The following is a 16,119-nucleotide window of genomic DNA, read 5'->3' on the forward strand; positions in this document are numbered from 1 at the left end:
GTTTAAAATGATTATAATTTTATGGAGAACTGAACTTGTTAGGGAAATAAAAGGTCAGATAAGGTTAGGAACAAAAGTTAAAGAGGGGTTATTAAATGTGGTGCCCTCATGAGTTTAGTTAAACATTTTAAAAAACTGCATGCACTGCAACATGAAAGAAAATGATATTCTGCTCCTGTTTATTTATGTATTTATTCAATAAAGAAAGGAACAACTGCATTCAACTTTAAAATGCTGTTATCAGCATGTGTATGTTGCATCACCAGAAAGTAAAAATAATCTTCAATTTAATATTACGGAGAAAATGTAAACAAAACAACTGCATTAATTCACATGTTAATCTAATTTTCTTTTTGTCATGAAAACAAAGTGGGAAAATGAACACTAACTGTCATCACGTCAACATCCTCGTCACTGTCTCGTATATCTGAGCATTACTTTCTCAGTAAAGTGCTTGGTTTTGAGGAGCATCTGCTAATAAGCCCCTCAGTGTCTCTGCAGGCTCGGCACCCTGTACATCCTTGGTTCACTCTGTCGAGTGAAACCGGGCAGGTATCCAGGAGCCCCGTGGTTGCCATGGTGATGAGTCCTGCGGACAGGGGCTCTGGTGGCTGGAAGTTGACGCTCTTGGTATCCAACAGAAGTAGGTGGGTTGCGTCCATTCTTACTGTGGTACAACCTCTGACTGCTGCCATGGTTTTCTTCCCCACCTGCTGCACGGATAGGTATAGCAACAGAAATGTTGAAATGATACATTAGTTCAGATTGTTTGTGTGAAGTAAAATATCTTTTAATACCTTGATTTCATGTTCAATGAATCAAATTGATTCATTAAAATGTCTTGCAGTTTAGCAATAGTTTTTTTATTGCATTAGATCTTTCTTTTAAACCCTTTATCTCACCTTCATGATCTTGTAGTGAAGCATTATTGTTCTTTTGTTGTTCTAATGCAGCTTTTCTGGCCTCCTCTAAATCCATTGCAGCCTTCAATGCTGCTCGCTTGTTCTTCTTCTTGTTCTCTTCATTTTGCTTGAAAGAGAAATACAAACAATATAAGATTGATGACAGGAAACATTCAATGCACTCTGAGATCATTGTGTAACTCCAAAAGTTGAGAAAATGTTTTAAAACATAACATAATTCCTTTTTTGTTGCTTAAGTATTCCGCCAAATGTTTTTGAACCAGCTTGATGGCACCCAGACTTGAGCTGTTACTCTGCTGCTCTCTGCTGGAGTGATGCTACAAATACAACTACAGCAGCACAGTGTGGGCCCAGAGTGGGTTCACTTGTGCATTTTGTGCATTGCTTAGGAGCACTGAGGGTGTGAAACAAACCTACATGACCAACAATAAACAAACACATATTTCTTATTTTTTCTTGCCCTGAAACTCAATTTCTTCTTCTTCATGTAGAACATGTTAGAGCTTAAAACTGTGACATACTGTTTGTTATGTAATTGTGAAACAAACCTTCATTCCACATTATTATTTGAATGGTAGAAACTAGATAACTAGTGATGAGAGGATATACAAAATCAAATCTGGGATTACTGTTTGTAGTTTCTTCTTCAGTTCCACATTAGCTTCTTTGTAGCTTTTAGATGTGGATTGCAGGTAATAAATAGCCAGCCTGAAAGATAAAATAACAGATTATTACGTCAAAGTACCAGACACGTTACCCTAAAAAGGAAGCAATGGCAACATGGTTTCACATAGTCTGCTGCTGACTCACACCATAAGCAATATGAAAGGTAGCACCAGTCCAGGGTTGGAGGCATAGCTGAATATTTTACTAAACCAGGCTGGGAAGTCCGATTCCAACGTCTCTTGAATCACATCAAACATACGATTCTTGCCACTAAAGAGAAGAGAGTGATTGTTACAGGAAGCCAAGTAATATGATTATAAATGACAGATCCCTTGAACAAACCTTACATTACCTGAAGGGCCCACAGTCAAATGACGGGGGGATGGTGACGATGGTGTAGATGGCAGGCAGAGTGGACAGGAAGAGGATTACCAGCAGCATGGCCATGTAGAAGTTATTGGAGCCAGAAGCTTTGAAGACTCTTTCCTGTGGCACATTGCAGCACATCACTGCCCAACACTGCAGGTACATGGAAACGTGGAGTCGGAGGACATTCAGGGCAGGCAGGCAGGGGGCATAGAAAGCACCCATCCTGAAGCAAAAGATTAGGCAAATCATGCTTGGAGGACAGGCTAAAAGTGCTGCTCTTCATCAGTAATTGGTTCCCTATTGTAGCATCCCAGTGCTACTGATTACAGAGTATGTTTAAAAACATAAAAATTGACAATGCGCTTAATATGTCTCTTAAATAAAGCCACGTCTCTGTCCTACCATATCATTCCTTGATTGAAGATCAGGCCTAGGACGTTCCCACTGACATCAAACTCAGAGTACGATGGCTTTACCAGAGGGGGGCAAAAGTAACTCAACTGTGACTCACACTTTCACAACCACCTTTACATTCACTCCCATTGTGATGCTCAGTGTTATAAAAAAAATTAAATACAATGGTCAGTCAGAGACAGATGACTCACGAATCCAGCCTCCAGGTCCCAGCACCAGCAGTAGTTGAGAAAACGAACAAGCACCGCTCTCAAAAAATCACCAATCAGCAGTGTGATGTAGGTTGTCATGGTATCAGATATGATAAGCCGCACAAACTCCTGCAAACAACCATGCGAAATGTATAATATGAATTTACATTTTACAAAGAAATGATTAATTAATGTAATTCATGTTTGATGATATCTTTGGTTGTTTGTCTCATGATGATCATCTTATGAAGGTTAAAGTTTTTTATTTACCACTTTATCACTGGGTATATGTCAAAGAAAATATGTTACATACATGTGCAGGTTAGTTTCAATGTGTACTGGTATCAAAAAATACACTTTCATTTTTAATGCATATCTGAAATAGCTACAGTATAACTTTTTATCTTTTTCACCTTTCATCTGCACCTCAAATATAGTATAATTCTTTTTTATTTTTTATTAACAGAATACGTCATGAATGAAAACTGATAAAATAGTCATGAAATTGTGACATAATCTGATATTTTTTTTAAAAACTATTAAAATCAGTCATTTGCACTAAAACGAACTCATCTAATCACATAAGAAATAAAACTGTCACTGGGGAAACTGATATTTAAAAATATGACCAGCCTTGTGGAAATGTAAACTGCTGAAATAAATAAAAATGGCACACTTTGGATTTCCATAACTTTCTGCTTAAACAACAAATAATAATCATACAGTTACATAATGGTTTACACACAGACACACACAGACAGACACACACACACACACACACACACACACACACACACACACACACACACACACACACACACACACACACACCACACACACACACACACACACACACACACACACACACACACACACACACACACACACACACACACACACCACACACACACACACACACACACACACTGACCTGCCCCACCATGGTCTCCCAGCAGGGCCCCCTGAGCACATCAGCAGGGTGGATAAAGATGGGTGACGCAGTGCTGTTTTCTGATACAGTACCATTGTAAAGACTGGCTTCCCATGCGGTGACATTAAACTTTATGACTTTTTCCTCTTCCCTCTGCAACACACACCTTGAGTTAAGTGAAATGTAAAATAAAGTAAATACCACATTCACACACATTAGCTCTCACTTTGAGGTTGATTTCATCCATGAGTGCAATGATGAAGGTGTAGAGATTTCCCAAGAAGAGAGCAAATATGCGACCCAGCTGCCACTGCAGGGCGACACGGGGGTGGTAATTCTCCAGGGCGCTGATGACGTCAAACAGCATGGGGCAGAACATCCCCAGTAATGACATGACCATGTTCACCTGGAAAAACACAGGGGCTTTAGACTCAAGGAAGCTTGTGTGACTTGTAAAGCACAACAGAACAACTCAGTGTTTGGGAAGTAAGCCAATTTGTCCCTTTAAACAGTACATGATAATGGACTGGTAGCAACATCTTTTTGTAAAATAAGTCTTTCCAGCAAACACCTGTGTTAAGCTACATTACTTAATACATTAGATGTGTCAAAAAACCATGCTACATATTTATTCTAAAAAGGTTTTGATGCAGTGTGTTCACTCAATACTGTCTGTACACACACTGAGAAACCCTTGTTTTTTGAGTGGACTATGGATGTACACTAGGAGTTTTGGATGGTGGTTAAACTGTTACAGTAATTCATCCAGAAGCAAAAACTAGTACATCCTTGGAAAGACATTTAATTGGCAGTGGGTTTCTTAATTTACAGTTTAATTGACATCCAATGGTGCAAGTAATGTATAAATTCCTGTAGATGTAACCCTAACCCTAACCTTCTAATGCTTTAAGATGCTGATGACCACTCAATAAATGTACTTGCAAGCCAGCCTTATCCTAACTATTAAAATTATACACACACACAACTCTTTGTCTATGTTTCTGTCTCTCTAATTTTCTGTCTCACGTTCTCTCATTTCTCATTTCTACCTCATTCCTTTCCCACCAGCTGTGATTCTCAATCCCATCGAGGGCAAACTTTTGAGAGCGACGCACTACAAAGTAGATGAGGTATCCACTTCCTGCTAAGCAGCACAAGACCAAGAAGTTGGCCAGCACCCGCAGGAAACGAGTCAGATGGATGTTGTCATCCTTTCGGTTTTCTTGCTCCTCTAAGATGGCCTCCTGGAGAGGCAGCAGGGGGGGATATGCAAGATGTAGGTGAATATCTAATGTATACAATCATGACTGTACTGAAACACTATAGTCAGCTGCATTGACCTTGAAGCTGGTGGTGATGGAGGCGAACTTATTGTCTGCAGTTTCAGGGTTTCCTATCAAGTAGTCCCAGCTAGTGAACATCTTCCAGCTGAAATTAAAGCTGTTATCATCTCCAACTCCTGACTCGTTCGCATTACGGGCCATCCTTTAATCAAAAACAATTACAGATTCAGTATAACGATGTGATTTAATGACATTACAAAGTGGTATGCAGCCATAATAAACTCACCTTCTGATGACCACCATGTAGCTATAGGCCACTGTGCCCACACCAACTAAGAAGTAAGACAGTGGCATACGGAACTTGAGCCAGCCAATGGCACGCTGATTGTTGTAGTAACCATAGAAGAGGACTGAATACTGGGCGTAACCCTGTGGAACACAGTCACAGATTTCTAGCTGTTAATTCTCACTGTGACTTTCTATAAGAAGTTTGGGACACAACATCTAACTGTTTTCAAAAATGATAACTGACACATGAGTAAAAATGAGATAGCACAACAAAATTATATTTAATGAGGATTGGATGAGTGTGTCAAAAGTTTTAACCCCCTGTCACCCATTTTTCCAGTTTTTATTGAAATGTATGGCCTTTTTCAGGGATCAAGGAATGGGTTAACGGGCGGTTTTGCCCACCTGAGTGACTGCTTTAATTGCAGAGTACATTGAAACATTAAACTGTGTCAATTTCAATTAAAACTGGCAAAAATGAGGTGTTCGTGGTATTGTATATAGCCAACTGACTCCAAAGTCCCATAAGACAGCAAAGTCCATGGCACTGGCCTCGTCAGCCCTTGGGACCGTCTTTCTTGGGATGCTGCCATAGGGTCGCCCCATTAATGCCTGTTAGCAAGCAGAGGTGAGCAAGAAGATGTCATTACAAAGACACCTCAACGTATACAAAATGAAAGACTGAACAGATACACAGATGCAGTGCAGGAAAGTCATACATTTTTTTCTGCAGAATTAAAGCCACGTACCTCCGGTACCATGACCAGGCCAAAGGTCAGACTGAACAAGATCATGTTGATGCCATACATCCACCTCAGGAAGATAAAGTAAGAGGCAACTGAGGAGCCAAAATGACCTAGGAGAAGTAGAGGATAAACATGAGAATGACAGTTATACCATTGCTGATTTTAAAGCAGGGAATCTTTGTGTCTATTGTCTTTATTGTATCGATTGTCTCTTGAAGCTTTGAGGGAAAATGTACAAAACTTACTTTCAATCTCTTTGATTTTCATCTCCCATGGAATGCAGGCAGTTTTGAAGTTTTCAAAGTCCCGTTGAAACTTCATCCATTTCTAAAAAAAAAAAAAATTAAAATTAAAAATATATAAAGTGGAGTAAAATCAAAACACTTCATATATTTAACAATATTATTTGAATAATTATATACATAGATCAAAGCAGTCACTTTTTCCTTGCCTTGGTCATCATGACCTTGTATGCATAGAGCTTCCTGCCTTTCCCTTTACCCAAAGCTCCCTCGTATTTCTCCACAAACTCCTGAGACTCTCTGCAAGGAAGAAGAGATTTGATTTAATCAGAGGTCATACCTTGAATTTATGGCTGATCCTGTGACCTCAGAGGATCCTGATCATTTCAGGGCTCTAATTCAACGGGAAGTGAATTTACCTTAATGTTGTGAGTTTCTTTTTCATGGGCCAGGGCTTCCCCCTGAGACCTTGCATCAGTTTTTTCCTCTCATCTACCGCCTCCTTCAGCTTCTCCAGCTCCTCTGGTGAAAGGGACTCCGGCCTCACCACTTTCTCCTCATTGTCCTCTTCTTCATTGACATCTTCCTCATCACTTGTTTCCTGTTCTGAACTGAGGTGTAACAGAAATTGTTTTTTAATTGTCTTTGCACCTTTCCTGTGTGCATGGCATATACTGATGGTGCTTATCTGTTTTCGTCAGTGGGAACAGGATGATAATTTACCTCATCTCGACTACTTTCTTGTGCTTCTTCTTCTTCTTTGCTTTCTCTTTCACTGTATGTTTGCCACCACCCTCTCCTTTCTCTTCTTTTTTGGCACTTCCATGTTTCTTTTTTCCTTTGGCATTTCCATCTTCAGCTTGTCCGTCTTCCTCCTCCTCAACCTCCTCCTCCTCCTTTTTTCTTCTGTTTTCATTTTTTAGTTTCTTCTTAGTTTTTGCTGTCCTGTCACCCTTTATTTTGGCCTGCTCCTCTTCATCTCTCTCCCTCCCCTTTTCATCTCCATCATTCTTTGCCCTCCTTCTCCTGCCCCTTTCTTTTTTCTCACCTATCTCTTGCAATTCCTCTTCACCTTCTCCTGCTCTAGAAGCTCCTTTTCTCCTTCCATTTCCCTTCTTCTTTTTCTCTCTGTCGTTATTCCTTCTTTTTCGTCTGCTTTTTTCCTGCTCATTTTCCTCTTGAAACGTGGAAACGTCATCCTCGGCACCTGAAGTAAAAATGTACATGCTGTGTTCATTAATGTGATGTTGCCACTTTCTTGCTTTCTGCAATGCTATAACATATTTGATGTTTTCAATCCTTCTTTCTCATTGATTTATTTTTATCCAGATGCAATAATCCAATGGTAATTGGTCATGACACATAAACTGATGGAGCAGTGAGACCAGGTGGATAGATGGTGGAAGCAGAGACAGAGAGGCTGCTTAGAGGAGTGAAGAACAACCCATGACCAAATAGCCTTTGCAAAATCCCAAACTCAGAAGCTGGACAGAAAATATACACAAGACAAAAATTACAAGTCTACAGAACATGAGTAAAGACCTGCCAGTAAAGACCTGTTTATGATTCCCTACATGCCTGAGCCATAGGAAGTTTCAGTGATTATACATAAGAACTTCTCACCTGCAAATTCCAGTCCAATGTCAACTGTGAACAGAGAGATCCTTTAGCAACATCATTTAAATCTCCTCTGAAAATGTGCATCATATGAAACAATATAATCCAGTTATCTGTGGTTCTATTTCTTTTCACTTTCTTTATCCTAATGTTATTACCTACCCTTGCCTACAGTGATGACCTCAGTTTTATAAAATCCAGTCAATCTTTTATGACCTCAATACAGCAGTGACCCCTTTCACTGGTCAAGCTTAGCCTACTTCATTGTGTACCTGGCACTATTGTCTTCAGTAAAGGAGCATAAAGGGGGGAAACAAAAAAGGACCACTGATGGATTGAACAGATATTTATGTAGCCAGTCCTTTGATGTGTGTTCTTAATGTAACTAGAGTGGCCAGTACACAGGTCATTACGGCTGTGTGCAGCAGAGGGGCACAAAAGAGACAAACAATGGCCTAATGAAGAGAGACGGGGTGGTTCAGCCCACAAGGACAAGGGAGACAGCCAGGGGCCAGAGGCCAGCTCCCAAATATGTAGCTGAGTGAGAAAGATACAAGAGAGTAGGAGGGTAAATGTATGTGCGTTGATGGGTGGTCTTTTATCAACAATTAAAACCAGAAATCACCTGTCAATAACTGTATTATTTTGTCTCATTTGCCTCTGACTTCAAGACTTTATTGAGCTCATTAAGGATCATGATGTCCTTTTTTTTGTTAATTAAAATCAGTTATCACAGCTAAATCTGTAATAAACACATTACAAACACAGCTTACTTACAGTATTTACTGTTAAAAACAGTACAGGTAAATAATCAATGATTTTCTCTTTTTAATCACAAAAAAATTAAATAAAAACTTAAGATTAAGTCAATGAAATCTAGTAAACGTTTATCTCCACAAACTCAAAAAATAAAGGTAATCTTTTGACCAGGTTCCTACGTCACACAATGTGGAAACCACCATGACAATTTGGTCATAGAAATATAGAGAGGCATGATCTTACCGTCATTCTCAGAGGTGATCAGCTTGTCCCGGGGCATCTTCCTCTCATGGTCCTACACCTCCTACAACAGTTGCCCCAAAGTTCCAGTACGTTCAATGCACATGTGAGTTAAAAATGAAGCTGTTGTTTCAGTGGTCTCTCTTTCTCCTTTTACCTCTCTAGATAAAAGGACACTGCTAATCCAAGCCCACACTCTGCCATGAGAATGAAGAGTGTGTGTTTATGTGCCCTTGTGTGTGTATGTGTGTGTGGAGGGGCTGGTACGTGATGAGTAACTCGCATGAGAAGTTTACTTTTTCCTCGCCACCCATCGACCCGAAACAGAGACAATGATGGCATGGAAACCCTAGACCCACGCAATTTCACTACTGATCAATTATTCAAAACAGTTATGACTGCCTTTATGTGGCTGTGTGTGCGTTTCTGAACGTTTATGAGTGTGTGTCTGTACTTCTGCGTGTGCCAAGACAAAAACATGAGGGTTACAGGAGCAGCAGGCCAAAGTGAGGGTCATGGCCTTTAATTGTGTACATCATATTAAAAGAAAATACTTAGTTGTTTACCGAGAGGAAAGTGACACCGTAGCCGTACATCCTCTTGGCTGTTTCTTGGGCAGATCCTATATTGTGTTTTATAAGTATATAGAAGACTTCTTAGCTTTATTTAGCCACATGAAAATCAGTTTATTCTGTTCCCACACAGACCCTTGACACACATCCTATGTTTTTAAAGTACCAACAGCAGTCTCGCTTAAATCAGAAATAAAATGTAAGCTTGGCACTGACCAACTGTTCTGAGAAACATCTTTTTTTAATTCATATTTTGTTTTGTTTATTTGTTTGAATATCTGTGTCAGGTTTCTTCTTTTTCAGGTTTGAATCCAGATGAATCCAGTGTGTGTCAGAGAGTGTGTAACAACAGTTAGTGTAAAAGAGAGGTTCTGCAGAAATCACTTTTATGAGTATGGTCAGTTTTCAATTTATTGCTTACATGTTGTCCTCCCTCACTGATACAAACCAAGTGGACAAAATATCATAAACTCCTCTCACTGTAATGCAATACAATTTAACAGCTCCACAGCCTCCAAAATGGCCTTAAAATTGAAACAACACCTCTTTAAAAGAGAACAAAAATGTAACATTCCAACCTTCATGAATGTAGACTTTAAGTCTTTGCAGGGCTGTTTTATCAGACAGCACTAGTTTTAGCAAGGTGGAGCTGATAAACTGGCACGAAGTATACATAAAAAGCTACAGTATGAGAGGGAGGCAAATTGACCTGCAGAGGGCGTTGTTGATCTATGCTGGAGTGTGTAGGAAGCGACACCTCTGCCTTGGTTAAACAGATTCTTTTTCAATCCAATTTACATATGTTTCTGCTTGCACGTGCGGAGAAACCCCAAAATTGTGTACGCATGTCTGTTCGTGTACATGTGCATCAACTCCAGTGTGTTATTGGGTTAAGGAGAGCAGGACGGGGATCGGTTTCCTCTTGCTAAACATAGGATACGGGGGACTCTTTTAACAGAGAGGTGAGCGAGGTCATCAAGACACATACTACAAGATGCAACTGACTGTTTATGGATACATGCTGCTGCTAAGATGATTGCCAAGGGAGTAAATTACAGACAACCAAACTGTACACAAGGTTCTGTACTCAGGTTACTGCAAAAAGGAAGCAGCAGGAGTTTATAGCTGTCATAAAGATACTGACAGAACTAGGTACAGTGAATTATATTTAATTTTAAAGGGTTGGTTCACTCAAATAAAATTTAAAAAACCCCTCGGTGTCTACCAATGCAGATGTTTTAACACTGCAATTTCTGCCTCCACTCCAAAAGTTTGTTTGAGGTGCTCACAGCAGGAAAAAGGTGGGTTTTTTTTTCCAGAAACAGTGTCCTGATTGCTCAGGAAGATTCACACGCACCTTGCTGTGGATAGTTTGTTACTGGAGCTAACTATAAAGAAATAGTTCCTGGACTAATTAAACCAAAACTATCAATTTTTCAGATATCACTAGGGGTAAACAAGACAAATTGTTTTATTCTTTTTAAATTTAGGTGAACCAACTGTTTAATGAGCAATTCATAAAAAAATGTGACTGTATGTAAATCAAATACAGGATATCATGCGTACAGATAATAGTTTAACAATAGAGACAAAATCTAATCCAATTTAATCAACAGTTCATGGCTGTTCTGATGATCGTGCCTCTGTGTACTGACTGTCTTAGTATTAAGTGATAAGATTGTGTCAGTGTGCGTACACAACACACCCTGTGTTGTTTTTTAAAAGTGAAATAGCTATCAGTGAGCAAGCGTTAGACAGTGATTCATCTCAATGTTGGTGTGTTTAAAGGCTACTGAGCCGTGCAAAAAGCCTGCATGTACAGTATGAGTCAACCTGCAGCTCTGTAACAGATGATCTGTCTGTCACCGAGCTCATGGGCCCCTAATGCAGGTCAAAGAGGCAGGAAAACTGTCACAGACTCAGAGGAAGACTGCCACGTGAGGACTAAAGCATTGTATTACATTATTTTGCTACATTGTGCAGATTAAGATATTTCAAATATGTGCTGAAAAGTAAGATTTATATACGTTCCTTTGGTGTGCACAAATAGTATATCTGCAAATGCTCGTTTTTCTGTGACGATTACCATCAACCCATGAACTTTGTGTGGCAATAACACCTCTTCAGCTCCTCAACTGTTGACACTAAATGTAAAGCAGCAGGGAGTTTCAGCCCTGAGGGCTTTTTAAAACCTGACTGTTTTTGCCAGAGAGAGAGAGGACGATGGGGGGGGGTGCAGGTTCATCAGGTGTGACTCAGACTATAAACACTTTTTTGCCAAAGGGATCCAAAATGAGACAATCACAGCATACACAAACTTGTTATTATAAAGGGCCTGAAGCACACTGTATCATGTGTAGTTTCAATGTGATGCAGGTTGTTTACCTGTAACGACTTTGTAGGTTGATTGTTTCTGTTTGAGCAGTTGAGCTTATACTTGTTTTCTCAGTTTATTAAACTATAGAAAATCTTTAAGGTTGCTGTTGTAATTTCACTATATTAATACCGAGTCAATTCAACATCCGCAGGGAAAGAAAATAATTCACAGACTGGAACATTATTCCATCATACACACATGTCATTTCTTCAAAACTCCTTGCACTCAGCTGGATTTTCCCCCTTCACTAAAATTCCTTCTTCCTGTTTCTGGGTGTTTCTGGAGAGTGATTGTTGCCCCAGTATGGAAGTAGAGGAAGAAAGAAAACTTCTCAAGAAGGAAACATCCCAAATGTGTGACGCGCTAAGAGAGAAAGATGAGACAGAGTTGGTTTATGTGAATAAAACAAGAGAAGCGTGTTGCTCAATTTTCTTGTTGTTGCCACAGCCACAGATAGATATAGTGTGGGTATGAGTGAGAGAGGGAGGGGGGAAAAAAGCATGGTGAGTATGCGTGAGTAAAACAGCGTCATCAAGTGAGGAGGCGGAACCTGTCAGACTATGGGTGTTTTTAGGGGCAGGGTTTGGCTACTGCAATTGACAGATTAGAGCAGCGGAGGCGTGGTTTGTCCTTGCAGACATAGAAGCACGTGGCCAAGCCTGTCTGCACGAGGGAGCAGCAACAAAGACCAGCCAGTCTGGGGAACAGAAGAGAACACAGGACATCTGCTGCACACACATGTACACACACACTATCTCTTTCACACACACGCACACACGCACTCACATGGAGGGCTTCACATTTGTTCACCGCACACATGCCTCACATATCAGCTGCAAATGCAAACACACACAGAGCAGCATGTAAATGCAAATGACGAATACTTATTCTATAGCAACATGAGCACATTGTTACATGCAAATGCACCACCTTTCACCTTTCTCTCCGTTTTCTCCTGCTTTCCACAAGAACCACACTTGCGCACACACAAACACACACACTGAATGTTATTTCAAAAATCAGCCAGAAACCCATGTAGGGTGAGGTTTGTGTGTGTGTGTGAAGACGGGAGGAGAAAGGAAGAAAGAGAGAAGTTAGACAAGCGAGTGGCTGGGAAAGTTGTGGGGACTCCTCCCTGTGCAGAAATAACAAGAAACACATTCATGAGAGATGCAGAGGAGTTTGTGTAGCAGAACAAGTGAGGGACTGAATGGTCAGTAGGTGCTGATTCAGCAGAACTCGTTCATTTGATCCCATATTTGTCATTCTTGCTTTCTGTCAATGGCTCTCTCTCCTACCTTTTTTTAGTTTCTCTCTCTATACTTAAGCTCTTCCTCTATATCATTTCTGAACATTATATGACCTCACGTTATTTTCACCCATATCCTCAACAATGACAACAACAGCTGAGAGTACAGAGGATTTGCAACAAAGCTGTCCCTGATTGCCCCAGAATCATAGAGACAGACTCGCTCTGTTCATGTAATGTTTCTTTCTACGTATGTTAACACACACAAACAACCCCCCCCCCCCCCCCCCCACCCTCTCATCAGGGGCTGCACATGAGCTTGAATGTGGACAGAGCAGGGTGGGGATCAAGTTTTGAAGCAATGGCTTCAGTCAACCTCAGAGCTTATCAAGCCCTGCACACAGCTTATGTAAATGGATAAGCTGCCATTTCCACCACTAGCCCCTTTATCAACAGTCTCACCACACCGACGCCAGACACAAGCAAGCTGTGCCCCTGTGTGTGTGTGTGTGTGTGTGTGTGTGTGTGTGTGTGTGTGTGTGTGTGTGTGTGTGTGTGTGTGTGTGTGTGTGTGTGTGTGTGTGTGTGTGTGTCTCGGGTGGACCAATATCTGCCTAGTAACTACAGTCAGGCTGTTCCAGATTCACATAAGTAATCTTCACACCCTCTTATACCCCCCCACCCCTACACACACACACACACACACACAGAGAGAGAGAGCGAGAGAGAGAGAGAGAGAGAGAGAGAGAGAGAGAGAGAGAGAGAGAGAGAGAGAGAGAGAGAGCATGAAACACAACAAAAAGGATATAGCTGCAAATTGTATGCTGTTGTCATGGCAACGTCGTCACTTTCAACTCTTCACGTGTATCTGTCATGGTAGTGGAAAGGAATAACTCTATCGCCCTGTTTAATACAACCACCAGCACCATTATATCCATCCTCCCACACACACACACACGCACGCACGCACACACACACACACACACACACACACACACACACACACACACACACACACACACACACACACACACACACACACACACCACACCACACCACACCACACCACACCTCTCTCTCTCTCTCTCTCTTTGGTTCCAAAACCTACAAACACACACTCATATAGAAGCCAAGGCATGACAGTGTAGACACGAGGGGGATGGGTAATGATACTCGACACCTCCCACTCTCTCCTCAGCTGCCCCCCTCCTCTCACTGAAACCCATGAACCCCCACATACTAAACAGACATACATTTCACATACACATGGTCCTTCTTTTCTCGTCTGTACAGGTCTGTGTTAACACAACACACACTGACACACAAAGACCTCAGTGTAAAACACAGACTATGTTTCCTCTAGCCTTCCTCCTCCCTCCATGTGCTTTCTTTACTCCCATATTAAGAGCTTATGTCTGCACAATAGTGGAACAGTACCTACCTCTGAGTCTGATACATGCAGGACGATTTGTGTAAAAATGCCACTTGATGAATTTTCACAAGCCCTTTTTCACATCTGACTATCCATGACCTTAAATCTTAAACCGTGACAGTTGCCCTTTTCAGTAGCTGTAATATTTCACCATCGCCAACACCATCATTTGATTGCATCATGTGATTGCACTGTCACTTTATTCAGAGAATGATACACTGTTTGTAAATTGTATGCAAATGAATTTTACCACCACAGCGTGTGTTTGTGTAAAGCCTAGACAGATAAGCAGAAGAGGACATAAATATCATGTGAATAAATTACTGAAAAATACAAGCATGGATTATTTTCTATGTTTTCATTCCACAGCTTTATATGGAAGAACAAAAGCTACAGAATGACTCAGATAACCACTGGCCATCTTGCAGCCACTCTATAGTGACTCATGTTATCACCAGCTGCTTTATAGTTTTTCAGAGAGCTGGTGGTTATCAGGCAAATATTCTCTCAGCATCAACAGTTATTAGACTTGACAACTCAATGTAATCAGTTTTGCTCAACCTCTGAAATTTTTGTCACCAGAGAGACAAAACTTTGACAGAAATTTGTTTTTCATATTTTGGATGTTAATGTGGATTTTCTTTTTCTTTCACTTTTCTCTGAACTTTTGAACAGACCATAAATAGAATAATAGAATAAATAAATAAGAGGCAAAATATGTAAATAAAAACTGTGAGACTTGATGAACAAAAGGGTTGGAGGTTACGTTAGTTAGTGACAAAACATTATTTAAAGGAGACATATTGGCATTAAAGTAATAAAATGCATATTCAGTGTGTAAGATACAGTAAATCAAATACATTTCAGTTGACCCTCTTTTTAAGTTTCTTTTGTTTCAGGCTGTAAACACAAACAACTTATCCTCTGTCATTTGCATGCACTGCATGTTTTGTTATAACACGAAGGCTATGGTGACACCAGTGTTGTCTTTGTGTGTTAGTAGGAAAAAAGGAAATTAGACTATACTCCCATCAGAATGTTAGGAGAAGATTTCAGCAATAGCACCTACTTTTACTTTCCCCTGGTAACACCTTGTACTAGTTTCACTTGAGTACCGGTTCGAACTAGAACAAACAGACAGCATGGTGACTTCCAGACTGTACTAACTCTGAGTTTCCACGAATCCACTCACTGATACATGACAACATGTTCTCTCAAATACAGATACAAACACAGGCAAGCAGCCTCTCCAAAGTGTTGTTTTCTGCTCAGCATGGCCTGTAGTGCCTGGGGATGAGGGTGACGTTCTACTGACAAGGTGGGGGAATACGTTAGGACTTGTTAGACCTGCAGGGCAAACTGTACAGCTCACATGACACACTGTGAGTGAATGGGAGCAACGTGTTTGCACGTTTCACACAAACATGACGAGTCGATGATATGCTGTAGTGGATGTTGGCATTAAAAAGAGGGGGTTAAAGTAAAAACCTGATAAAGAAAAAGAGCCCACAAGATTTGTTCACTGTTAAAATTTAACTGACTGTTATAATATTCATTATCATGCTCTGGCTTGACATGCAATATGCTTCCCACCAGGGCCATAGCCAATTTTATATCCTAATTTTACATTTAAAATAATATGTAATTGTCTAAATGTGAATGGAAAGCCTGTCCCACAATGTCAGTAGTGTAATTCTGGTCAAGAAATACCTTTTTTTTTTCTTTCCCCTTTATTTCAACTTACTTTTTTGACCTACTTTTTGTCCACATGTAAGAATCTTGACTCTAAAAATATCTGAATCAGGTTTAAAACCCCACAT

At 40.4% G+C, this 16,119-nt stretch overlaps 1 protein-coding gene across 1 annotated transcript; it reads right to left on the bottom strand.

Annotated features, from left to right (window-relative positions):
- Positions 1 to 415: 415 nt before the first annotated feature.
- tmc1 (transmembrane channel-like 1) lies at positions 416 to 8,709 on the bottom strand. Its single transcript, XM_062417185.1, has 19 exons — positions 8,673 to 8,709; positions 6,777 to 7,260; positions 6,473 to 6,664; positions 6,263 to 6,353; positions 6,057 to 6,138; positions 5,815 to 5,921; positions 5,579 to 5,677; positions 5,064 to 5,206; positions 4,835 to 4,979; positions 4,544 to 4,738; positions 3,721 to 3,900; positions 3,495 to 3,647; positions 2,564 to 2,692; positions 2,361 to 2,428; positions 1,942 to 2,181; positions 1,734 to 1,859; positions 1,553 to 1,631; positions 903 to 1,029; positions 416 to 710 (listed from the first exon to the last, which is right to left on the bottom strand). The coding sequence occupies exons 1-19, from the start codon at positions 8,707 to 8,709 to the stop codon at positions 487 to 489; spliced, it is 2,901 nt and encodes a 966-aa protein (XP_062273169.1). The 3' UTR covers positions 416 to 486.
- Positions 8,710 to 16,119: the final 7,410 nt, after the last annotated feature.

This window comes from Scomber scombrus, chromosome 4 (genome assembly GCF_963691925.1).
Source record: "Scomber scombrus chromosome 4, fScoSco1.1, whole genome shotgun sequence".
Lineage (NCBI taxonomy): Eukaryota > Metazoa > Chordata > Actinopteri > Scombriformes > Scombridae > Scomber > Scomber scombrus.

What these genes read in the sequence shown, in the direction of transcription:
- tmc1 (XM_062417185.1), bottom strand. Translation starts at nt 8,709, where the DNA reads ATGCCCCGGGACAAGCTGATCACCTCTGAGAATGACG. An exon ending in GCCTGGTCATGGTACCGGAG is followed by an intron (nt 5,678 to 5,814) that starts GTACGTGGCTTT and finishes GCTTGCTAACAG; the next exon opens with GCATTAATGGGGCGACCCTA. An exon ending in CTGTCTTATGGGACTTTGGA is followed by an intron (nt 5,207 to 5,578) that starts GTCAGTTGGCTA and finishes TGTGTTCCACAG; the next exon opens with GGTTACGCCCAGTATTCAGT.